At 46.8% G+C, this 23,920-nt stretch overlaps 3 protein-coding genes and 1 long non-coding RNA gene across 7 annotated transcripts in view; 2 read left to right on the top strand and 2 right to left on the bottom strand.

The window, feature by feature from the left end:
- The window catches only part of LARP7 (La ribonucleoprotein 7, transcriptional regulator), a 29,103-nt gene extending 22,676 nt beyond the window's left edge, over positions 1–6,427 (bottom strand). The window contains exon 1 of the mRNA XM_050973737.1: positions 6,404–6,427. The gene's annotated coding sequence lies outside the window, so the exon portion shown is untranslated. The remainder of the gene's footprint in view (positions 1–6,403) is intronic.
- Positions 19–16,706, top strand: ZGRF1 (zinc finger GRF-type containing 1). Of its 4 annotated transcripts, XM_030239405.2 has the most exons (28): positions 19–118; positions 1,021–1,125; positions 1,232–1,312; positions 1,423–1,479; positions 1,938–2,123; positions 2,608–3,285; positions 5,684–5,782; positions 6,101–6,274; positions 6,533–6,638; positions 6,719–6,819; positions 7,022–7,166; positions 7,946–8,610; positions 9,645–9,783; positions 10,161–10,345; positions 10,463–10,650; positions 11,154–11,293; positions 11,371–11,517; positions 12,109–12,223; positions 12,332–12,588; positions 12,998–13,157; positions 13,763–13,840; positions 13,994–14,141; positions 14,416–14,543; positions 14,816–14,939; positions 15,223–15,399; positions 15,476–15,610; positions 15,711–15,972; positions 16,441–16,706. In XM_030239405.2, the coding sequence occupies exons 2-28, from the start codon at positions 1,105–1,107 to the stop codon at positions 16,557–16,559; spliced, it is 4,815 nt and encodes a 1,604-aa protein (XP_030095265.2). In that variant the 5' UTR covers positions 19–118; positions 1,021–1,104; the 3' UTR covers positions 16,560–16,706. The 4 variants fall into 4 exon arrangements, 3 of the variants coding, with proteins under 3 accessions (XP_030095265.2, XP_030095266.2, XP_030095267.2); XM_030239406.2 differs by lacking the exon at positions 6,101–6,274; XR_007777450.1 differs by lacking the exons at positions 14,416–14,543; positions 15,476–15,610; positions 15,711–15,972; positions 16,441–16,706 and having other exon boundaries at positions 15,223–15,353.
- On the bottom strand, positions 9,724–21,961 carry LOC127059531 (uncharacterized). The gene is made up of 6 exons (XR_007777451.1): positions 21,875–21,961; positions 16,257–16,397; positions 12,964–13,241; positions 12,388–12,529; positions 10,601–10,758; positions 9,724–9,821 (listed from the first exon to the last, which is right to left on the bottom strand). It is a non-coding gene; the product is annotated as an uncharacterized LOC127059531 (long non-coding RNA).
- On the top strand, positions 21,960–22,661 carry NEUROG2 (neurogenin 2). Its single transcript, XM_050973741.1, has one exon. The coding sequence runs from the start codon at positions 21,960–21,962 to the stop codon at positions 22,659–22,661; it is 702 nt and encodes a 233-aa protein (XP_050829698.1).
- The last annotated feature ends 1,259 nt before the right edge of the window (positions 22,662–23,920 follow it).

Raw genomic sequence — 23,920 nt, 5'->3', positions numbered from 1 at the left:
CTCCCGGCGGGGCGTCGCGGCCGTGGTGACGTCAGGCAGGCGCCGCGGCGGGAAGTTCGGAAGGGCCGCGGTGCCAGCGCCGCCATCCCCGTCCCGGTGCCGCTCCCGGAGCCGCTGGGTAGGAGCGCGGTGGCCGCCCGGCACACCGGGAGGGGAGGCGGGTCGTGGTCTCTCGGGGCCTCCCGCCGGGAGGCGGCGCTGGCGGGAATGCTGGTGTGGAGTGCCTCCCTTTGGCTGGGTGGAGGCAGCGCCTGTGACAGCGGCGGGTCCAGCTGCTCTGATAACTCAAGGAATAACTCTGTCCTCAAAACGGATCCAAGGGTTTCCACCTTGTGAAGCACCCAGAGAGGTGGCATCCATAAGAAACAGCGCGAATCTTTCCCCTTTCCGTCATATAAACTGCTTCTCACCAATCCAAAGTATATATACCACGTTATATATTGATATATATCAATATTAAACATAATGCATTTCTATAAAATGTATAAAATTGGAATTACATCTAAATATTGTATAAAATATACCTAAATATTAATTCTAAATATTTATAGATTAAAAATAAATTAAAAATTTCTTTTGAAATATCTCATGGCCTAACTTCAAATATGCAAAGAGGTTTGGCTCCACGGGAAGTCAGTTACTTTTTGCATGAGCAACTCCACACCTGGGACAGAGTCATTCTGCTAACAGCTTCTCTGTTTGGTTTTTTTTTTGGTTTTTTTTGCTGCAAGTAAACTTTTGGGTTTTCAATTCAAGTGATTCTGAACAAGAGTATTCAGAGTTGCCAGCCATTCATTTAAATGAATGAATTCATCTCAAAGCTGGAAAATATCTTGACATCTATTAAAAGGAGAGATTTTTTTTTTTTTTATCAGCAGTCTGTTAGATTGTTTTTGAGGTTTCTCTTTAAAATGCCCACAGCAGTGCTACTCCACTGGTTTGATACTGTCTTGTATCTAATTCTCTTTTTTTTTGAGGATAAAAAATAAGAATTTTTTTGTCCACACTTTGCCTTCACAGCTCTGGTGCACCCTGACGGTTTCCCTGGCTCTCAGATGTGGATATTTGTGAAATAATCTGTTGGATGTCTGTGTTGCCAAAGCAATGGCCTCTCAAGAATTCACTGTGAGTGATTTTTAACACTGTGCTATTAAGTTTAAAGACTGTGGCTGCTGAAATATTTGACCATTTTCTTACTTCTTATTTTTTCAATATTTTATATTTAAAACAGGTGTTATACACTCACCAAAAGATGAAAAAATCAAAAACGTGGCAAGATGGAATTCTGAGGGTTAGAACTGGCAGAAATCAGGTGAAAATTCAGATTTAACACTTGGATTTAATACCTGCTACTGCCAGTGGCAGTCTAGTTGAATTGTGAAATAATTTGTGGTTATTTAAAATGTTATTTTTATTTTGCAGGCTACCTTGTTTGATGATAAAGGACAATGTCTGGAGAGTATTTTTATAAAATCTCAGGTATCTTTTGTTCAGAGTTGTTACTTTTACATCTGGTTGTGGTTGGTCTTTCAGGCAGCATTCCAAACACTTGTTTGGTAGCCAAAAGAGTAATTTCTCTACTTGTTGATATGGAACTCTGCTACAGTGCAGATGATGGAAAGGGAAAACAGCTTCTATTAATTAATAGCTCTTACTGTTTGTCCAGAAGGTTTCATGGAATTTTTCTTCCTCTGTGGTAAAAGCAGTGTGTTACAGTGATAAATGAAATAATCATTGGAGCTAAGTGCTACTGCTAATTACAATATATGGATAAATAAAAGTATTAGGTGGCATCTGTGATATAGTAGGTGTAAGCAGCTGAATTTTTTACATAGAAGTACTTAAAAGACTGGATTTTTTCAGTCTAAACTAAAGCTATATAACATTGTTTCTTATACAGTCCTATTGTGTACACACTGCTGCTCTCTCTTTTCCAGGTGACTCCTGGAGATGATTTGGAAAGTGAGCGATATTTAATCACAGTTGAAGCAGCCAAAGTGAGTGAAAAGCCCTCTGAGGAGCAGCCAAAGCAGGCAGAAACTCCAGCAGTGGACAGAAACGGTGTCAAACCTACTGTTCTACCCCCAAGACATCTCCCTGTTGGCTTGAAAAGGAAGTTTACGGTGTGGTTTTGTTCCAAATTTTTATGTCTTATGTTTACATGCCCTGTAAAACACAAGGGACACACATTTTCATGAATGGAATATATATGCAGAATTTCCCTTCTTCCTCCCTTCTTCTTCCTCCCTTCTTCTTCCTCCCTTCTTCTTCCTCCCTTCTTCTTCCTCCCTTCTTCTTCCTCCCTTCTTCTTCCTCCCTTCTTCTTCCTCCCTTCCTCCTCCCTTCTCTTCTTTTCTATTTTGTTCCCTTTTTTACCTTTTTTTCCTTTCTTTGAGCTGTAATCCAGAATGTGTTTTTTCCACATTTAGGAGATTTGGTTTAGCACGACTGGTGTTGCCTGCAGTAACAATGACAAGGGCTTGAGGTTGTTTCTGTGCACCTGTGGGATCCTCATGGATTTGAAGAGCATATATTCCCAGGCCATTTGAACACAATGTAGTGTGCCCCATTTTCAACACCTGGATTAATTGCAGATTTCTCTCCCAGGGTTTCCGAGGGCCACGCCAAGTTGAGAAGAAGACACCAGCTGTGGAAGATGAAGGAAAAGCAGCAGTGCTGCCTTCATCTAAGGAGTGCCAAGGGAGTTTTCCATCCCAGTTTTATAGCAGCTCGCCATTGTTTTCCACGGTTTGCAGGAAGGATGCAGGAAGAAGCCCCTCTGCAGGCTGTCAGGAAGAGGGGTGCAGGGACAATGGCAGAGAGCAAATGTCTGTGTCCTCCCTGCTTTCAGCTCCCTTCAGTGGCAGCTGGGAGGGGACAGAGAGGCAGAACTGCCATCAGTTGGCTGGGAAGCAGGAACCTCCTCTCCTCACTGGGTGCACTGGTGCCGGGGCAGTGTCCCACCACATCAGGAGCACAGCACAGATCATTGCTCTGCTCAACTCTAAACCAGCACAAGGACACAGGGAGCCAACATCTGGAGCCACAAGCTGCCTTTCCAGGGTTCAGGCAGCACAAAATACAGGTTCATGTGACAAAAAAAGCCCTGCTCTACCTGCTCTTTTAGGTGACCCTGGTAAAGGACTGGTTCCAGATACTCAGCACCTGCCTTTTGTGCAGGGAAATGTACATGATGCAAAGGACTGGAATGTTCTAAATTCACTTCCAAATTCAGCTGAACAGCCTTGTGGTGAAGAAGTCACAGGACACAGTCAAGACAAAAAGGTAAATAATTTAAGTCAAGATTTACAAGATGGCTACAGCACAAATAGTTACTTCCTGCCTGAGTCCACTCTAAGTAGAATGAGTGACAGTCAGTTTGTCCCATCCTCAGGTGACATTTCCCATTCAGCAAGTCCAACCATGTTTGAAAGCCATCCCTTGGGATACAGGGAGCATTCAGGGACTGACAGTCTTAGGAAGAATTGCTCTGAGGAGATGCACAGTGAGCTTCATCCAAGGCAATATTCAGAGGGAGTGTCTAGCGACCCGGAGCTCTCTGGGGATGTGACATTGGCTGAAGCTGGAATTGGGAAGGAGGAGTTCAGGTTGCAGGGCACAGGCTGTAGTCCTGATGGGGAACTGATGGAGGTGAGCTTTAACCTAATGGACACTTTTGATTTTAATGACATGGACAATGAAGATGTGTTTGAGAGAGAAGGGAAGGGAGACACGCCTTCATGGAGCCCAGGCGGCTTCAAGGGACAAGGTGCTGCCTTGAGCCCTCATTTGAAGCCTCATTCTTGCTGTGAGCTAGAGACACACAGCAAAAATGAAGTCAAATGTTCCAAATCTGATGAAGAGGGGGGTTCACCACCCCAGCTTTGTGACAATGATGCCAGGAGAACTGCAGAGGATGCTGCAAAGCAGACCAGAACCCAAGTGGAACTTCTAGGGGATGGACACAACATAAAAGAGATCAGTGAGAGTCAGTCAAGTTTTGAAGGCTCAAACCAAGAGGAGGATCTGGATGGCTGTGCAGCACTCACCATTAATGGCACATCCTGGGTAACAAAGCAGCACTCTGACCTCTTGCCTGGGGACACCAGTGTTAATGAATGTCACCCTGAGAGCAGGCTGTTTGAGGCCACTGGAAGTCTCACAGGTGTTTCTCCCAGCAGAATAATTTCTGCCTTGGACAAAAAGACTGAGGAAGGAGTTACACAGCTTGCATGCGTGGAATCCCCAGATGCTGGCTCAGAGCACTTCTGGGCTTCTGAGAGTGATGCCATGAAACCAGGCAGCCCTCTGCTGGCTTTGTCACAGAAATCAGATCCTTTAGGAGCAGGTTATTCATCTCCGGAGGAAACAGCAGTAGGAGGAATTGCGTTGGAAAATGCAGAGAGTGTAACTGCTTCTCCTGAAGCCTGCCAAGGAGAGACAATAGGGGTGGACTGCCTGAAATGCGCAGCAGTGGCTGAGAATTCCTCAGGACTGCCTGCTTTGGTGAATGATATTGCTCTTCTGAGAGCTTTGACTCAGCATAGCACAGCATTAGAGAGCTTGCAAAGGATGGAGGAAAACACCAGCATGTTCTGTGAAACAGACTCTCCTAAGGAGACACTAGAACCCCTTGAGAAGGATAAAGGTTAGGTCAGCTTCCATTTCAGACTGGATTCTGTATGCCTGTACCTGTTTGATTTCTCTGATTTCTCCTCATGTTTAGAAATACTTTTAGAGTGCTGTGTTACGTAGGTTCCTTTGTGCAATTTTTACTGTTTAAAGCAACATTGTGAGCTCCAAGTCTGTCTCTGCTCTCATTCAGTTAAATCCTAATTGTGCAATTTGTTGTGAGGTTTGCAAGACCTATAAACATATTTATATGATGTTTTCATGTAAAGAAACCCCAGACTATTGACTGTTACTCACTGTGCTTTTCCATCTCTTGTAGCTATAAAAGAGTTTACAGAAATGCCTTACTCAGAAAGTTTACAGGCATCTTCCTGTTCATACTTTGATTCTCCTGGCCTTATGGTAACCAGTTTTTGACTACATATATTTATCTGTACAAGATAAATTCATTTTCCATCTGGCTCCTGGAATAAAATTCTTGGTTTAGGAACCATAGAGGTTGAGCTACAAATTGCTTAGAGGCATTGTTTATGAAGCTGATAATAAATAGAGCATGTCATCTTGACGATATTCAGGAGGCCTCATGTATGACAAGAAACTTAATGAAAAGTGTAGTATTCAGTAATGTTAAATATCCCATCAATATGTCTGGTAATTCTCCTTCCCTACCCCATCTTTTAGCTCCTTTTTTTTTCCCACTAGCTTTTTTAAAAACGTGGCTTTTCTTAGAATTTTAGCATTTGGGTCAAAATACACTGGGAAAACTGTTTGTGTTTGATAATTCACATTGATTTTTATTCAATGCTATTAACAGCCTTTTTTCTTTTTCAATCCATCTAAAGTTTAAAGAAAGATTTTAAAAATCTTTCCTTTTTCCTGTTCTGTTTGAAAAACAAACAGAGTTTCTTATCCTGTCATGGATGGCTTCCAAATAAAAAAGCTGTAACTGAAAAGGCTTCCTTTGTATAAATACAATTTCTTAGCCTAAATTTTCATTTTAAATGGTTATTAAATTGTTAGACTAATTAGGTTTTGGTACTTTCCTGTGCAGCCCAACTGTGTGGACAATTTCTTACAGAAGACAGAGGCATATATTGTACCAATAGCAGCAGCCCAAAGGGACCCTGGGCCATCTCACTGGCAACCAAAGGTACCATTTCTGTGGAACTCAAGTACAATCAACAGTGTTGCCTATATTTCAGTTCAATGCTTTGCTAATTGTAATATATGGCACTAAGTCCTAATAAAATTTTAACCAGTTCTTGTAATTTTAAGTACAGTTCACTGCAGGAAGTTTTCTGGGAGAGCTTAAAACTGCAATTACAAGGAAAAAAACCCCAGATTTCTTTTGTTTGTCTTCTGCAGAGTCAACAGGTTAATTTTGTTGTGTGTGTAACAAGTACCTGTACTGCCTGTAGATAGTTGCAGAGCAGTTTTTCCTTGCTGTCAGTGCTAATTTCCTGTGCAGCCTGTTGCCTTCCAAGGGTACCAAGTGAAAGGATCAGCAGCTAGTGAGGTGATGCTGAGAGCTCCATGCTCCCAGCAGGGATGGCAGCAGCACCCAGAGAACGTGGACTTTGCAGCTGAGATGTTTTTCTCACCCCTCTTTTCAAGGAATTATGACCTTTATGACTTGAGACAGGTAAAACTTTTTTTTGTTCAGTTATCCATACTAACCTTAGTGCAAGAAAGTATCCTGTCAATTTAGGATAGAAAATAGTTCATTTTTAAACTGCTACAATCCATAAAAAAACCAATTCTTTTTACTTACCTTTGTCACAAAACGTAATGTGTCACTTTTTTTTTCTGCTCCTTTCATCAGCTGCACTTTGAAAAAAAGAAGAGGAACAGTTTAATTTCTAACAAGGTTTTGCTTATGCTTTTTTTTTTTTAAATGAAGTCTCCAGGTTCCAGGAGCCTTCTTAAGGATGATGTTGACATTATCAGAGAAGGGAATTTTCAAATGAAGCCTGATGTTATTGAAGAGCCAGGAATAAACCAGTCCTGTAAGTGAAAGTAAAAGGAGAAGGGCAGTGATTGGCCTCAAAATTTCTGCATGACTTCAGCACTTCACTGTTTTTCCTAGCACTGGCATTGGATGTGCAGCCTGAAGTGCCACCCTGGACAGTGTCACACCCACCCTCTGGCCTGAGACAAGCACAGTGGCCTGCCTGGGAGCCTGGCAAGGTGGGGATTGATTGTGTCTTGGAGATGTTTTTTGCTTTATCTCCTGTGTGTTCATGGCAGTTTGTTACTTTAGGACCTGCTTTATCTCAACTCTGAGAGATATTTCAACTGTTAGAATGATGAGAGAGAGAATACTGATGAAAGAGCTATAACCAGGGTTTTTTCCAGTCATTCACCTGCCATGTTAATTCTTGCCATGTAGGTTTCACCAGAACTGACTTCCCCACTTGATCCAGACTGTACAATTTTTCCACCTTGGGGAAATGAGGAGCCTGTTGGAGACATCCAGGAGCCCCTGACACATGGGACCTTACCAAGTGAACCACAACTCCCAGATTTCCTTTTCAGTAAGAATTTACAGATTGATACTGGCACCTCACAGTGCTTTAGCTGAAAAATCTCTGAGGATTCTTGAAGCACAATGAATTGGGCCATCACAGACAGTTACTCTGCCAATTATATTCTCCTGAAGGAGCCTTGAGATATTTAGTTTTATAAAGAAAAATCAGCTTCTAGTGTGGGGGCAGAAAGGCTGTAAGCTAAGCTTCTAAATAATTCCTATGTTTTTATTTACCTGCTTTGAGTTTTCTTCCATATTCAGCTGTCCTCTGACCCTCTCCCACCTCTCAATAAATGTCACCTCTCTGTAACTGACACTAATGATAATTAATTTAGCCAAGAGAGTGCTTTTTGGTAGTAAGAGCTTATTTATCTGCATTGTTCAATAGTAATCCATAGGTTTGTGGGTTATCTTTTGATGATAAGCTGGGTGTTTTCTAGTTGGCAGATGTCAGTGACATCAGGTTCATGACCTCCAAAATACAACCATGTTTAATTTAATAGTTGTTCTTTTATACAAGCAGAGTAGCTACATATTGTATTCTGAATATGGAGATTTCAAAGAAATTTTTAAAATTTTAATTTCAAAGAAATTAAAAATAAAACTAATTAAAAGAATCACTCGAAATCCATCATTTAGTGTAATACTGCACAGGAGCAATCCAGAGAGCTTTCCAGTTAGAAGACAGGGTGTAGGAGGAAGAATTTAGAATCCCTTCCTTTTGGTACATCTAAAGTGCCATCCCTGGGTGCTCCAGGTTGCTTGTAAGCTGTATTTGCCCCACAGCCCAGGAGAAATCCAGCCATCCACAGGAATGCAGCCTGCCAGCACGGAAGCCCACGATGAAAACACGAGCTCCCTTTGTCACTGTTCCTGCCACCCACGAGATTCCTGCCGTGTTTTACCCCACTGAGAGTGAGGAGCTCCAGCAGTCTTTGGGCTCTCCAAGAGGCCATTTGTGCAGCCAGTCAGTGGCATTTCCTAGGAGTGCTCTGGGCCCCCAGGACAGGAATGATGACACCTCCGTGTTTGGGGAGTACACGGAAGATGGACAAAGGGGAGCTGTGCCACCAGTGCTCCCTAATGTGACTGCCCAAGCCAGACAAAGCAAGTGGCTGAAGTATCAAAGCAGTGCCCAGAGCGATTTGATCCCTGAAAACAGCACTGAAGGGGAAGAGCAGGATGACATCTGTGCCCGGAGCGTCCTGGGAATGCTGCCGGGTGACCCAGCAGAGGGCAGAGCCACCGATCCGAGTGCTCCCAGCCCTGGACCGCCGCTGCCCGCCGGGAGCTGGCCAGGGGAGAGCTCCGGGGCTGCAAAGAGCAGCCAGGCAGATCCAGTTTCACAGGGGAACGTGCTCTCCCTGCACTTAAGGCAGGCGCCTTTGGCTGCGGCCACACAAAAGGTGTTGAGTCACCTGAGCTGCCACGGCGGAACGGGAGAGGGCCAGGTGTGTAAGTGTTCGAGCAAACACGGCTGTCACTGACACTGACACAGTGCTCTGGCCAAAGGGGCTGCACTTACCTGATTTCCTGCAGATATTATCAGGAGGATTGCATAGGAACACCAAAAAATGTATTTTTTTGAAGTGCCGTGACTAATCCTTTGTAAAGGTAATTCAGTGCCAGATTTAGATTTTTAATCTGAACGTTGAAGGGAAGAGGATAAAAGAAAAGCTGCTGGGCTGTTTTGACATCTATGATTGGCAAGAAATTGTGTGCACCAGGGGTTTTTCTTAATGGTAGTATCAGCATCATTTTAATTATTACCTGTTTTTGCTACAAGTCTTAGTCTCTGACTTCAAATTATTATAAATTCCTTCAGTTTTAGTTGCGTAAAAGTCAAGTTATGGCACTGAATAAGCACCTAAAAATTTAGCTGAGGTGTTTGTGATCAGTAGGCAGATGGAGTAAATTGGGAGGAAGCACCAAACCAACCACAAGTTAAGTTTTTAAAGCTGTCAAATGATTTTGGAGTTGAAGGAAATGTTAATTCTTGGGGTTTTTTTTAAAGTTTTTTGATTCTTTAAAACTGTCTAGTACAGTATTTGTGTGACGTAGAGATGAGGAAATAACTAATATATTTAACATGTACATGGCTATACGCATTGTGTGTGTTTTTATACAAATATATATATTTAAAATCCATATACCAGACTTAAAAAGCGTATGAAGACACTCTAGAATTCATATATTTCTGTGCAAAAATGGTGTTGAAAATAGGGTTTGTGTGCTCCTTCCCCATGCCTAGTGCTGGAAAACATGACTTTGAACTACATAAAATGTACTCTAAAGCCTTTGGAAGTATTATCTGTGTTATTCTAAATGCAGGCTGTTTGGCAAGGAGCAAATTTTAACCTCATGGTGCATCCTAAGTGGCAGCCCCAGCTCTAGGGAAATTTTTAGTATTTTTTACAAATCTTCAATTTTTGTCTCATTCAAGGTCTTAGAGTTTTTAATGGTTTATTTTCCTGGGTCTCTTTAGGACATAACAATTTCTGAGCTGTCTTTTCCTCCTGCGGACAAAGTGAAACACGCCAATCTTCCTAAAAGAAAGATTTCCATCCCAGCTGTGTTCCAGTCTCACACTCACTACAAACAGGTTTTTAAAGCTGCTCTGATAGGTAAGTCTCTGCTCTGTGAGATGCTGTCATTTCAAACACTGCCTAGTAAAACAGCAGAGGGTGCACTTCAGTTTTTTATATTTCTACTGAAATATATTCAGTCAATACCCAAAATTGCAAAGGCAAACCCAAAAGGCTTCTGTTTAACTTTGTAACCTCAGGGCTGTTTTCCAGTCCTAAGACACCTAAGCCTTTTTTTTTTCCCCCTGGAATGAGTGAATTTTTCAGGTCACATGGTTTCTTTTAGGACTCAGATTAAATATTTTGATTTAGGATGGAAATCCTCCAATGGAAATACATTTGTTTGGATGTTGTGTAGCTGTGTAAGCATTTTAAGGGTGTGCTAATGATTGTGTTGTTCTCCTTTCCCCACCAAGAGCAATTGAACATAATGCTGTTTGAGTTGGCACAGAGGCTGCACAATGCCCTCTCCAGGGTGGATATATCCTTTTACACTGCAGTGAAAGATGGGCAAAGCCAGAGCCAAGGAAGCTGTGCCCCACTCTGCAACCACATGCACCCTGCTAAGCTGGTGATGGTTAAAAAAGAAGGTCAAAACAAGGTGCTGTTTATTCCTTGGGGTTTTTACACTTTTGGGGTGAAAGTATCCATGGCTTTCTCTTTTTTCCTTGCTTGTTTTAGTTTTCATGGACTTTTTTTCCCCTCCCTTCCCTTGCAGGGTCGTTTATTCTATGCCTGTGATGCCCCAAAAGCTGAGCAGTGCTCCTTTTTCAAGTGGGTTGAAGATGTGAACCCCACACAGACAAAATCCAGACCCAGTGCAGTGCTCCACGACACAAAAAGTATTGGGACATACCTCAGGAGTCAAAAGATTGCTGTCTATGAGGAATGCCAGCTTTTGGTGAGGTATCCTCAAATGCTGTGTGACTTCAAGGTTCATAAATATTCCAGTAGCTCAGGACTTCAGCAGGGTTGAACACGTTTTCTCTATATTTAAAGAGTAAAGATTTCTTTCTGTAAAAAAATCCAAGAGCAAAATTAGTGAAAGGAAAATATTTACAGCAATGGTTTTTGTTTTTAGCAAGAATCAAAACTGCTGACCAGCAACTTGATCAATTGCTTAATGTCAGAACTGTTGCATTTGAACTACTGTTCATCTAAGCCTCAGTAGGAGAATTTGATTTATTCTCTTCAAGGTGGTAATTTTAATGCCAGAAGTCATCTCAAAGGCTATTCTGTGCTGTTTAACTGTAGAGGAAGCAATTTAATTGTGGCTGAATGTGAGGGGATTTTGCAGTCAAGACAAATGGAGGTTTCTTACTTCTGGTGCTGAATCCAAAATATGCTGATGGTTTACATACCTTTTTTCTTTTTTCTTTTTTTTTTTTTTTTAAATTACAATTTCCCAGGAAAGCCTTTGAAATTCCAACACAGCGGTACAGTAAGTTCAAGAAATTTATGAATACACCTGCCAGCTGTGATGGTGACTCCAAATCCAAATTATACCTGAAGCTAAGCAGAAAGGAGCATTCTTCTCTCTACAGCAAAGGTGAGCACACCTTGCACATGAGATTTAAAAGGTGGCAGTGGGAGAGGCTGATGAGGACTCTGTATTTTTTTTGGCAGATGACATCTGGGTTGTGTCCAAGACTCTGACCTTTGATCCCATCGATACTTTCATTGCAAGCAGTGCTTTCTTTGGACCATCCTCCAACAATGAAATAGAATTGCTACCACTGAAAGGCTACAGTCCCTCCAACTGGAGATCCAACAGTGAGTTCCACAGCAGCATCCAGAACTATGGGAAACAACTAAGGAAAAATCCAGCCAGCAGTGAAGGATGAGTTGCTGAGAATTTGAGAATTTCTCAAACCTTGCTCATGATTTAATTCACAGTATTTTTTTTTCCTTGTATGTTTGAATATATAATTTGAATACATTAATTGATGCAGTTAAACCTGCAAAATAGCTGGCAAATTCCAAATGGGTGGGGAAGAAATGAGAATAATATGAAGAAAGTAGTAAATTATGTAATACGATATACAATGCAAGTTGACTGTCAGAGTGTAAGTAAAAGGAATATGTTTTTACTGTCCTTGAAAAAGAAAATGCAGAAACCTCAGACAACTAACTGGAAAATTTATATTTATATAAAAAGCCATGTAATAGGTCTGTGATTCTGCAAAAGTTTCTTGGTTTTGCTCTCGAATAAAGTTAAAGTTTTGGGGCTGTTTTGTTTTGTAAATGGAGAAGATAAAATCAGTTAATTTCACTTTTGGCATTTGATAATTGATTTCTTTAGCTGATTTGCAGTTTCTCCTCTATTAATTCCTTTCTCCTTTTGTTCTTCTGTGGCCCTTGCAGTGTGTGTTCATGCCTTGCTGGTTTGTAATGCCAGTGGTGAGCTGGCCTCCTTAAGGAACATGGAGGAGCACTTCAATCCATCCACGTTACCACTGATCCCATATCTCCTGAAAATGTGAGTCACTGTCCTGTGATACTGTGAGCAGTCCAGTGTAGGAATATCAGAACCAGGAGATAGAAATTGTATCATATCACAACTCGTGTGTATTTTTTGCTTTCTTAGGAATTTTAATTCTGAAAATACTACAAAAAGAGTGAACAAAAGGAAATTCACTCCACCTGCCATGACTGTGAAGTGCTCCATGATGTCTGGCCCTGTGAGCTCTGAGGTGGCAATGGGAGTGGCTGAAGAGATGATCCAGAGGTTCTCCCTGAACCCAGACCAAGCAGCATCGCTGATTCACGTGGCTCAGATGATGACCTGTGAAAAGCCCAAAGCAGGGGAGGAACACCAGAGCTTCCCCATCACCATCATACGTGGTACACAGCCAAGAATTGTGACACTTGCTGCTGCTGTAGCTTTGCACAAATGTTGATTAATGGGAAATGCGATCAATATGGAATGCCAGATCCAGCACCTCTGTTCATGACTGTGACATTAATACATCCATTCTATCAGCACAGAGCTTTTACCCCTTTACATTAAATTAAATTAAATTAAAATTCTTCCTTTTGCAGGATTTCACAGAAGCATAGGAGCTTTTGCCTAGAAATACCTATAGACAAAATCAGAGTTATTTATCATATGATACCTTTGTTTTTTGTAAATGTAAGCAAGCCCATGCAATTTTTTACAGTTATCACAGCATAACTGAAGTTAAAGCAATTGATTCAAACTTTCTAGGAAATTCTCACTTGTAACTTGGGTTCTTTTTTCCCAAAATCCCAGGTGTTTTTGGAGCTGGCAAGAGCTACTTGCTGTCTGTGGTGATCTTGTTCCTCGTGCAGCTCTTTGAAAGCAGTGAAGCTACAGAGGGTCCGAGGGCAACTCCTTGGAAACTCCTCATTGCTTCTTCCACCAACGTTGCTGTGGACAGGATACTGCTGGGGTGGGTTGCTGAGGCTTTTATGGTTCTTCTCCTTCCAAAACCAATAATGCACTTACACTGTAGTGGTAATTGTGTTGGTGTTTCCTGTAAAACACATCAAAAAGATGGATTTCTTTCCCTAATAAGTGCCACACACAGGCTTTAATTTTACAGTTATTTTGCACAGTTAAGAGTGAAACCTACATGAAACATTTACAGGAGACTACTTTAGGCTCTGCTCTCATCAAATACACACACTGTTAAAATCCAAGTAGTACTTGGACAAAGCAGGACTGCTCAGGGATCTTTGGGATGTAGCAGTAGGGGAAAGAAGAGCAGAGAGGATCAGATTTGTAAAAATTTAGCATGAAATAAATGCATGGTTTGGAAGGAAAAAGGAAGGGAACATACTTATGGAAGACTATGAGAGAGGAATCATCAAGGCATTAAATCATGATTAGGTAATTTATTTTGATTTTCTTGAGTTACTGAGGTACTTTATCTCATTAATCACTGAAGTTTGTATTACTGAGTGTTCTGATGAGTCTTTTGAAACAATTTTTTAAGTTGTCTAAAGATGTCTTTTTTCCCTTTCTGTAATGTTTATAATCTCTTTTTCTTTCAAGTCTGCTCGATCTTGGATTTGAGGATTTTATAAGAGTGGGAAGTGTAAGGAAAATCACGAAAGCAATTCTTCCCCATAGGTAAGAAACCTCTTTGAGGGATCTGAAGCAATTTTCGGTAGGTGAATACTTTGTTGTAAGTTGCTGTTATGTATAAAGTGTGGTCATTTTTCCAAGCATTGCTATTTTCAGTTACTAGTTACTGTAATATATGTTACAAAATCTTCTTTGAAGTTTACATGCAGGCTCAGGAAATGAAAACGAGCAGCTGAAAGAGCTGCTTGCTCTCTTGAAAGAAGATCTGACTCCAGCTGAGAAAATGTATGTCAGGAAGAGCATTGAGCAGCATAAACTGGGGACCAACAAAACTATTCTGCAACAGGTACAGTCCAAGACATGGGATGGGAAACGGGGCTTTGCTGTGTTTTATCCACAGGGCTGAGCACATGGGAACAGGGAATCCCCTCTCACACCTGCCAAGTTCCTGGTTTTAAAATACAGTGAATGTTAGGTTTGACTGCACAGGTATAGCTTAGTGCCCTGATTCTAGAAATAAATGTAGGTGTATTCTCCTGCTCTAGTTAGGTGCTGCACAGAGATGAACTATGAAATGATGGTAACTTTCAGCCTGCCTGTTTTCTCCTTGCTGCTGGCAGGTGAAAGTGGTTGGAGCAACGTGTGCTGCCTGCCCCTTTCCCTGCCTGAACACGCTCAGGTTTCCTGTGGTGGTGCTGGATGAGTGCAGCCAGATGACTGAGCCTGCCTCCCTGCTCCCCATCGCCAGGTACAGCCCTCCTGCACCTGAGGGGGCTCAGCAGGGACACAGCTCCCAGCAGTGCCACACTCCACACCTCTGTGAGCACAGGAACCCCGAGGTCTCACCCTAGCCAGCAGGAAGAAGGATTTCAAATTGAGGCCTGTCCTTAGGGGTTATTAAACTGGGGTGGAGAAGGGAGGCTGGTGGGAAGCAGTGTGATACAGAAACAACACACACTTTGGTTATGAACACTTGAACATGCTTTTTAGAACACTGTTTTTTTTCACGTTCTTATTTAGGTTTCAGTGTGAAAAGCTTGTCCTTGTTGGAGACCCCAAGCAGCTGCCACCAACTATTCAGGGGTCTGAGAGTGTTCACGAGCAGGGATTGGAGCAGACTCTCTTTGACCGGCTCTGCATAATGGTAGGTGCTGCTGAACACAGGTTTGGGAAAGGTGGAGAGCAGAACTGTAAGTCCCCACTAGGGGAATTCTAGGGGAATTCACTAGGGGAATTCTGGTTTAGGTATCAAGAGGATCAGGGTTTCAGCACTGCAAAATATCATAAAACCACAGAATGGTTTGGGTTGGAAAGGACCTCCAAGGTCACCCCCAGCACAGACAGGGACACTTCCACTAGACAGCTTGCTCAGAGCTCCATCCAGGTGAGCTCTTCCCAGCCCTGATCTCTGTGTCCTCCTCCCTCAGGGACATGACCCCATTCTCCTCCGGACGCAGTACCGCTGTCACCCTGCCCTGAGTGCCATTGCCAACGAGCTCTTCTACAGCGGGCACCTCATGGATGGCACCTCTGAGCGGGACAGGGCTCCTCTGCTGCCGTGGCTGCCAACACTCTGCTTTTACAGCGTCCACGGCATGGAGCAGGTGAGCTCCTCAGCACAGCTCATCTAACCAGCTCCTTGGTCAGAGCTAATTTGGGAATCTTTTTCCCTCTTCCCAGATGGAAAGAGACAACAGCTTTTACAATATGGCAGAAGCTCATTTTACAGTCAAGCTCATCCAGTCTCTGATTGCAAGTGGAATAGAAGGAGCTGATATTGGCGTGATTACCCTTTATAAATCACAAATGTATAAGGTTTGTGTCATAAATCAGGAACAAAAATCAATAAAGCCATTCTCTTAAATGTACTCTGAGTAGCCAAACTCATCCCCCTTCCCTGTTTCTTTGCCCCCAGATCCAGAATTTGCTCAGTGGGGTTCACTCCGAGGCTTTTGAAGTCAAGCCCGTGCAGGTGTCCACGGTGGATGCGTTCCAGGGTGCTGAGAGGGAAATCATTGTGCTGTCCTGTGTCAGGACCAGGCACTTTGGGTTCATAGACTCGGAGAGGAGGATGAACGTGGCACTAACGAGGGCCAGGAGGCACCTGCTGATTGTGGGGAGTCTGCCCTGTCTGAGCAGGAACAGGCTGTGGGGGAGAGTAATTCACCACTGCAGAGGTAAGAGCTTCTTTGCTGGGGTTTTTGAAACCTGCACCTCATTACCTTTAATTAGACTAGGTACAATACACCTTACAGTGTTTATATACTGTATAATAACACATAAAATATATGGTAAGTACACTACAGCAAGCACTCTCTTCATTACATATAAACTCCAATGTTTAATGTTACATAGAAAATGTAGTATATTGCAAGAACATGCAAGTTACACATTTGCAGCTTTACCTGCAAACTCTTTTTATGTTCAAAGGGGTTTTTTAAATCCAGTAATGGAACTTTACCTGCTTGGCTGACATCAAATGAAGCATGGTGTTGGTGACTGAACTCCACAGAGCCATTTTCCAAGCAGAAATATCACAGCCAGTCAATACTCTTGGGGAAGTAGATGTTGGCACTGCCAGGGGCTGATTCCATGATGGATGCTGTAGAGAGAGATGTAATTATCCTGTTTATTACTGCTTTTAGGATGGGAAAATGGCTTGCAACATGCAAGCCAGTGTGAGCAGCAGCTAAATGACATTCTCAAGTCTTACTTGGAGAACTGGGAGGAAGAAGAACAGCGCAAGAAAAAGGCTAATCAATAAAAATAAAATATTTATTGATTTTATGAACAAAATATTAACTTCTTGTCTATAGCAATAGCTCTGGCAATTTGTAACCTAGTATTTATTTAATGTGGGGCATTTTTGTTTGTACCTCAGTGCACTGATACTTCTGTTTGACCTTGTGATCATAAGACTAAAAATTATTAAAGTGATTTTATTTGGTTGAGAACCGTAGAGTGATTTTGTTCTGCTTGAAAAGTGAAATCCTTTTATGCTTACAGTGTAGTTAATGATACTAGTGATGTTTCACTGTGGTATTTTAGAACAATTGTGTCACCTCCCATCTTTACAGGTAGGTCCCATCCAGGAGGGAGCTTGGCTATAACAATTAAAAGGCCCCTTCTACAGCTTTAGGGAAAACCTTGAGCACCATCCAGGCCCTGTGAGGGCTCCAAGAGAGCTGGAGAGAGACTTGTCACAAGGGCACGGAGTGACAGGACAAGGAGCAATGGGTTTAGCTGGGATCTCAGGGATAAATTCTTCTGTGGGAGTACCAGTGAGGCACTGACACAGGCTGCCCAGAGAAGCTGTGCCATGCCTGTAGCTGTTCGAGGCTGGGCTGGACGGTGCTTGTGAGCAGTGCTGCAGCCGTGTCCGTTCCGACGGATGCCCGACTCACCGGGAATTCCCGCTCTGCTTCCCGGTTTTCCCGCTCCCGGCCGCCTCAGGCCGCCCGCGCCTTCCGCCGCCGCCAGATGGCGCCGCGCGCGCGGCGGAGGGAGCCGCGGCGGCGGTGATGCGCCCCTCCCGCCAGCCCGCCACCGCGGCCGCAGCACCGCTCCGCCCTGAGGGGGCAGCGCCCGCTCCTTCCGCCGGGGGAGGGCTGAATGGCGCTTTTAAATTACTGCTGACACCTCTGTCCCGGCTCCCTAAAATCTCAATCAACAAGCCATTAGAACTCAACGGGAGTAAAACTAAATCCTCGTTTAAGTGTATTTATCCGCTCTCTTTTCTCTCTTTCAAATGCTAAATCCATTTCAGCATATGCCCCTTCTTTCTCTCGCCTTTCTCTAAAGACTGGCAGCCCGCACTACTCTTGTAAATATGAAAGATGCTAATCATATGACATATCACGTCTCAGTCGGAGCCTGGAATAAAGCCTTGAGATTTGGGATCATTGCCTCCAGACAACAGCTTCATCAGCCGGAAAGTTGGGTTTTTTTCTCCTTTCCTTCAACTCTCAATCCCTTCTTTGTCTGAGGGAAAATGCAGCCAACTCGAGCCACCCCGGCCATATGGTTCACTCTGTGTTTTCTTAGTTGAATCCTGAATTGTTTGTGACTTGCGAAGGGGTTTTTTTGGGTTGGTTTTTTTTTTTTTCCTTTTTTTTTTTGGAAGTGTGTATAAAGACATAGAGGAGGCTGCCCAGACCAGGGCAGCTCAGCAGGATAACTCCGTGTTCTTCACGTGTTTGCCACACAGGCAAAAAGTATAAACCTGCAGACACGCTTCATACCAATAACCTGCTACAGGTATCTGGTCTTCTTCCCCTTCTGGGCAAAAATAGCCAGGTGTTTTTCGCTTTTCTGGATGGAAATTCCTTCTTGAAACACCATTTGTGTCTTTACTCGGCTAACATAAAACAGCTATTGCTCACTGGCAAATCCCTTCTAGAAATGCCTCGACTAAGAGAAGCCCACGAGTGTTTTGAGTAAGGAAAAGTGGCTTTTTAGAGTATTTTGAGTAAGGAAAAGTGGCTTTTTAGACCTGGATAAATTAGGAGCCGAGCGAGTTCGGCACACCCGGGTTTGGCTATCCCCCTGTTTGATAGCCAGGCTGCCAAATTTTCTTTCTCTCTTTCCTTACACAAACCACCCCCCCCTGCCCCGCCACCCCCCAAAAGGCCCTTTCACCAAACCATTAAATTCTACAGAGGTGGTCAAGCTAGTCCTGCTTTTCAGGCGTTGGAGAAAGAAAAGGGTCCTTGAAGTTTAGAAGATGCCCAAGGAAAACTCATTGAATGACATCAAAAGAATGAGTTTCCATAGCTGTTGAAGCACGAGAGCCGTGTAGCTGCACAAAGGCGGGTTGGGGCAGTGGGACTGTCCCACTGCTCTATCCCAGCACAATTGGGTCACTGAAATAGGGAATTAATTACCATTGGAGAGTGGGCAGCCCATTCACCACTGGCTGAGTTTTATTAAACGCCAATATAAATAACAAAACAACTCTTGTGGCTGCACTATTCCTACACGCCAAAGGAAGGATTATGTTGGGGATTAACATCTTAAAGTCTATGAGACTTTCTGACTCAAGGCTCGGAGCTGGTAATCGTATTTGTCTCCTGGTTCAGCGATTAGTGCTCTCCCTCGCGCACCTTCGCCTGGATGGCCAATGTCCCTTTTTGCAGGCACTGGGTTTTTCACACAATCGGCTGTTCTTTTCCCCACATCTATAGAAAAGAATAAGAAAACTGAAGCGTGTTCACGCGATCCTCAAGCTTCTTCTCTTCTTCATGGGAAAGGAAGGCACCGGCAGCCTTTTTTCACAAGGGGGGGGAGGCAAACCCTCTTGGTGGGGCGGGGGGCCAGCCCTGCAAAATCGCTCCACAGGCCTGCACCTGCCATGCAAATCCGCCGGGAACAATCGGCCCCCGACGAGGGCCGGGCTGGGGGGAGCAGGGAAAGATGCCGGGACAGCGCTTGTGGGGGGACCCCTCCTCGCCTTGATCCCAGAACAAACCCCAAATGTGCTAATACAGCTTGGGAGTTGGGGGGCTGCTCCTCGTCTTGTCCCTCCGTGTGGCACTGCTGGCAGCAGCGTGCACGGGGTGTTCGGGAAGGACCTGGATCAGGACGTGGGGGAGACACACCCCAGCATTTCTGATTGCTTCCCTTCCCAGTACTCTGCTGTGTGGGGACATATTCTCACCCCCCATTTAAGAGCAGAACCACGCCACTCTCAGGGATTGTAGGTGCTGCCCCAGGGATCAGGGCGCCCTGGTGTGTGTGGGCAGCCCTGGGACCCTGAACCCTCAGGACACTGCAGGCTATGAGGGAGGCAGAGCTGGGAGGGGTCAGCCCACCCTGTCCTCACTGCTTTGTCCTCCCGTTTCCCGGGATGTCGTGCCCCTGTTCACCTGAGGCAGGCTGGCCATTAAGGCCGGCTCTCAACTTGTGAGGTCGACGTGTGGATGGGCTGTGCCCAAAGGTCTCTCAGCAACACAGACCCTAAACTTTTAGGGCTATTGGGTCGCCTCAGAGTTCAATCTTCTTACAGCAAACAAAGCCCTTCTGAAGGTCTCCCCCTCTCCCCCACAAGAGCTCAGCGTCCTTTATTTCTGGGCTGTGTGATAAGCTTAAATCATTGTGCTCCCATTTCTTGATCGTTGCCTACTTTGGGCTTTTGTTCCCCTAAAGTAGGATTGAGTCTGGCAAAGGGGCTGAAGTTGAACAGTTTGACCCTTGGAGGACAGTTCAGGCGGTGGGCAGTGGCAGCAGCATTCCTGCTCCTGATCCCACTCCCTCTCCCCCCGCCACCTCCTCTCCCCACCTCTCTTGGCCGAGCAGCTCGGCCCTCGCTCTGCCCACGGACCACACAAGCTCCTATCCAGAGCCGTGGGGATTTGGTAGCCGACCTGTCCTTGGGCACCTCGTGCTCAGCCCTACGGAAAAAACCACTACATGGCAGGAGCTGGCAGCAGGAATGGGAGTGAACCCCGGAAAGGCACCACAAAGGGTACCTCACCTCTCCGGTGCTTTGCACCAGCAGTGGAAGCACGGAAATCCCGGCAAGCAGGATGAGGACAGAGGGATGGGCTGGCCCTGTCACAAGTGTACTCTGCTTTGTCCCCTTAAAGTGCAGAAAAATAAGTAAGGTATTTTGCGTCGCTCTCCTGGGATCCCGAGGGGAGCCGTGAGCCTCCCGTTTTGCAAAAGGAGGCGAGGGAGTGTTAGAACGTTTCACAGAGTCACAGAGACACTGACTGAGGCACCCGCCCAGCCTCAATCGCTTCCAAAAGCCATGCACCCAGAGTGAGGGACTGCTTTGGGGGTGTTTGCGCTGTGCTGAGCACGGCTTCTGCACGGGTTTCAGCATTTTCATAAATTTGGAATGTTTCTAGCAGTTGCAAACAAAATTCTGTTTCAAAGCCCAACTCCCCCAAAGTGCCTTGCTGATGGTGTTTCCATATGGAGAGTAGATTGTTCTGGGGTTTCAGTTTTCTGTGTTCTCAGTGTCGTTTCTTTGACAAGGGCTTGGAGTGACAAGCAAGAGGGGACAGCTTCACACTGACAGAGGGAAGACTTAGATGGGATATTGGGAGAAATCCTTCCCTGTGAGGCTGGGCAGGCCCTGGCACAAGATGCCCAGAGAAGCTGTGGCTGCCCCATCCCTGGAAGTGTCCAAGGCCAGGTTGGACAGGGCTTGGAGCAACCTGGGATAGTGGAAGGTGCTCTGTGGAGCAAAGCCAGCCTGCCGACTCCACGGGCATGTCACCAGGCTCTGCCAGTGAGGGAGGGCTGGAATGGGGAAGAGGGGTGAAAGGAATGAAGATTTTCCTAGTGCACTTACAAGCTGGCATTTGGGGGTTTTTCGTAAGGTCTCCTCCAGCCTGTGAATTATATTTGACAGCATTGAGCTGCCCGGAGCTCCGGGCGTTCCCCCAATTCGGGCTCGGCCTGATGCGAACGGAGCAGCCGCTTGCCCGGAGCATCTCCCCAGCAAGCCACGCACGGAACTACGCACCTTTACCCCAGCACCGAGTGTCCCCAGAAGGCGAAACCCTGGCGGGGAATGAGGGGGGGCTGAAGGGGAGTCCCTCTCCATCAATCCCTCCCTTTCCTTGCCGGGGCCCGCGAAGGAGGAGCGGCTGGAAGGGAGCCGGCCGGCCCCGGGCGCGCGCGTGGCGCGCGGGGCGCGGGGATTGGCCGGCCCCGCGCCTCGCGCCCCCGCCCCCCCGCCCCGTGCCCATTCATTAATAAATTAGCGGCACGCTCCAGCCGCGCGCGAGGCGCCAATGGGGCCCCGCCGGGGCGGGCGGGGGGTGGGGGGGGGGAGCGGCGGCGCCCCCCGACAAGAGTCGCGGGCGGGGCGGGCAGGGCGAGGGGGACCCCGGGGGTAGGTTTGATTGTTCCCCGCGGGGTATATAAGGGGTGTTAAGGAGGGTCGTGTGCCAGACACGCAGCCTGACCGGGCCCCGGGCGCCGCTCACGCCGCCGCCCGCCCGCCCGCCGCCCCCGGGGCGCGTGCCAGCGCCGCGCCCCCGCCGCCCCCCCCACCACGGTCCCCCGCGCTTTGCCACCCCCCCCCCGCCCGCCTCAGGACCCCCGCCCCGCTCCGTCAAACCGGCGAACCGTCACACCGCCGGAGAGGCGAGGAGAGCGCGCCCGCTGCTTCCCGGTGCTGCCCGGTGCGGCCCCGTCCAGCCGCCGCGCAAGGATGCTGGTGAAGGCGGAGGTCCTGGCGCCGCCCGCCGAGGACGAGCTGCTGCTGCTGGGGCTGGGCTCGCCCGCCCCCTCGCCCTCGCTGCCGTCCAGCGCCGAGGAGGAGGAGGAAGAGGAGGAGGAAGAGGAGGAGGAGCTGCGCGCCGCCCCGCCGGCTCGCCCCGTCGAGGCTCCGGGCGGCCGCGGGTTGCGGCGGGCGGAGGGGAAGCGGCGGCCGGGGCGGTCCCGCGGCGCCCCGCGGGCGGCGCGCACGGCGGAGACGGCGCAGCGCATCAAGCGGAGCCGGCGGCTCAAGGCCAACAACCGCGAGCGCAACCGGATGCACAACCTGAACGCGGCGCTGGACGCCCTCCGCGACGTGCTGCCCACCTTCCCCGAGGACGCCAAGCTCACCAAGATCGAGACGCTCCGCTTCGCCCACAACTACATCTGGGCGCTCACCGAGACCCTGCGGCTGGCCGGGGCGGCGCGGCTCGGCCCCGACGGGGCGGCGGCAGCGGCGGTGCCCGCCGAGGGCAGCCCCTCGCCCGCCTCCTCCTGGAGCGGCGGCGCCGCCAGCCCCGCGCCCTCCGCCTCCCCGTACGCCTGCACTTTATCGCCCGCCAGCCCCGCGGGCTCCGCCTCGGATCCCGAGCACTGGCCCGGCCGCTTCGCCCCGGGGCCGCCGCCGCCGCCGCTGCCCCGCCGCTGCCTCTAGCCCGGCCCGGCGCTGCCGGGGCTCCCCCCGGGGCGGCGGCGGCGGCATCTGCCCGCTTCCCAGGGCAGAGCGGGCTGTGGGAACGGCACCTGCCAAACCAAACTTTCCGTCTCTCTCTCTCTTTCTCTCTCTCTCTCTCTCTCTCTCGCCGATGTGCACTTTGTCCAGTTTTCCCAGATCTGTCACCTCGGGGCTTTTGTGTGTGTGTCCCCCCCTTTCCCCGCTCCCCTCTTTGCCATCTGTCCCTTATGATTTATAGGCGGGAGGGGGGTGCAAAGCGAGGGAAAAAAAAAAAAAAAAAGTAAATTGTTTTGTTAGGGGTCCAGGTTAGAAGTCATTGTATAATTTGTAGGCTTTGTGAGGGCTGAATGCAAGCGTGGAAATTTAGGCTGAACTCTCTATCAAAAGGGAAAAAAAAAATCGGGAGGGGGGGAATGGGGAAGGATCTTCTCATACATTATTTATTTCGACCTTTAGGGGACAAGGAACTCCCCCCTTCTTTCAGGAGATTAAAAATAAATCAACAGACTGAAAACCTCAACAGACACGGAACATTACAGCGATCAGCCACACACGTGTTCACATTTATTTATTATAAAGACAGATTTCATGGAAAATATGTATTTTTTGTATAATTTACAGAGTTTATTCTAGTATGTATTTACAGCTGAAGAGCAAAGGGTTTGTCCTTGTGATAAAATATAAATAAAAAGCTCTAATTTTCGTAACTTTGGGGTTGCTGCTTTTTCTGCTTTATGTGCCAGTGACTGGGAATTACTGGATTGGGCCTGTCCTTGTCTCTGGTGAAACCAAGGTCCAGTGGGGCCTGATGTCACTGGGTCCATGGTGGAAACAGCATTAGAGAGAGATAGAGAGGGAAGTTCAGTGAAAGTTTACTGCTCATTTACCCTTGGCTGTCAGTACGGAAGATACTGACAGCAAATGCGGGATGGATGGATAAAGACTTATAACACTTCAGGCCGATGGATTTCACCAACAAGGCCGTAGGATTTAAATGTTGTTGAGCTAAAAATCCACGGGTTACAAGAGGAAGAATTTCCTCCCTGTGAGGGTCAGGTGAATTCCGGGTCGCAGGCAGTTCCAGGGGGTTGGGTTCGGCGTGCACAGCACACAGCCAGGCATGTCACCGTGCAGGGGAGTGCTGGAGGCCGCCCAGGCCCTTCAATCACCGTCCCCGTGCTCCCGGGAGCACTTTGTGACTTCTGGGTACAAACACTTGGAAATCATTAAAAACCAGC

The sequence above is a fragment of the Serinus canaria genome, chromosome 4, assembly GCF_022539315.1.
Source record: "Serinus canaria isolate serCan28SL12 chromosome 4, serCan2020, whole genome shotgun sequence".
Taxonomy (NCBI): Eukaryota; Metazoa; Chordata; class Aves; order Passeriformes; family Fringillidae; genus Serinus; species Serinus canaria.
This window is presented reverse-complemented; position numbering and strand designations above follow the sequence as displayed.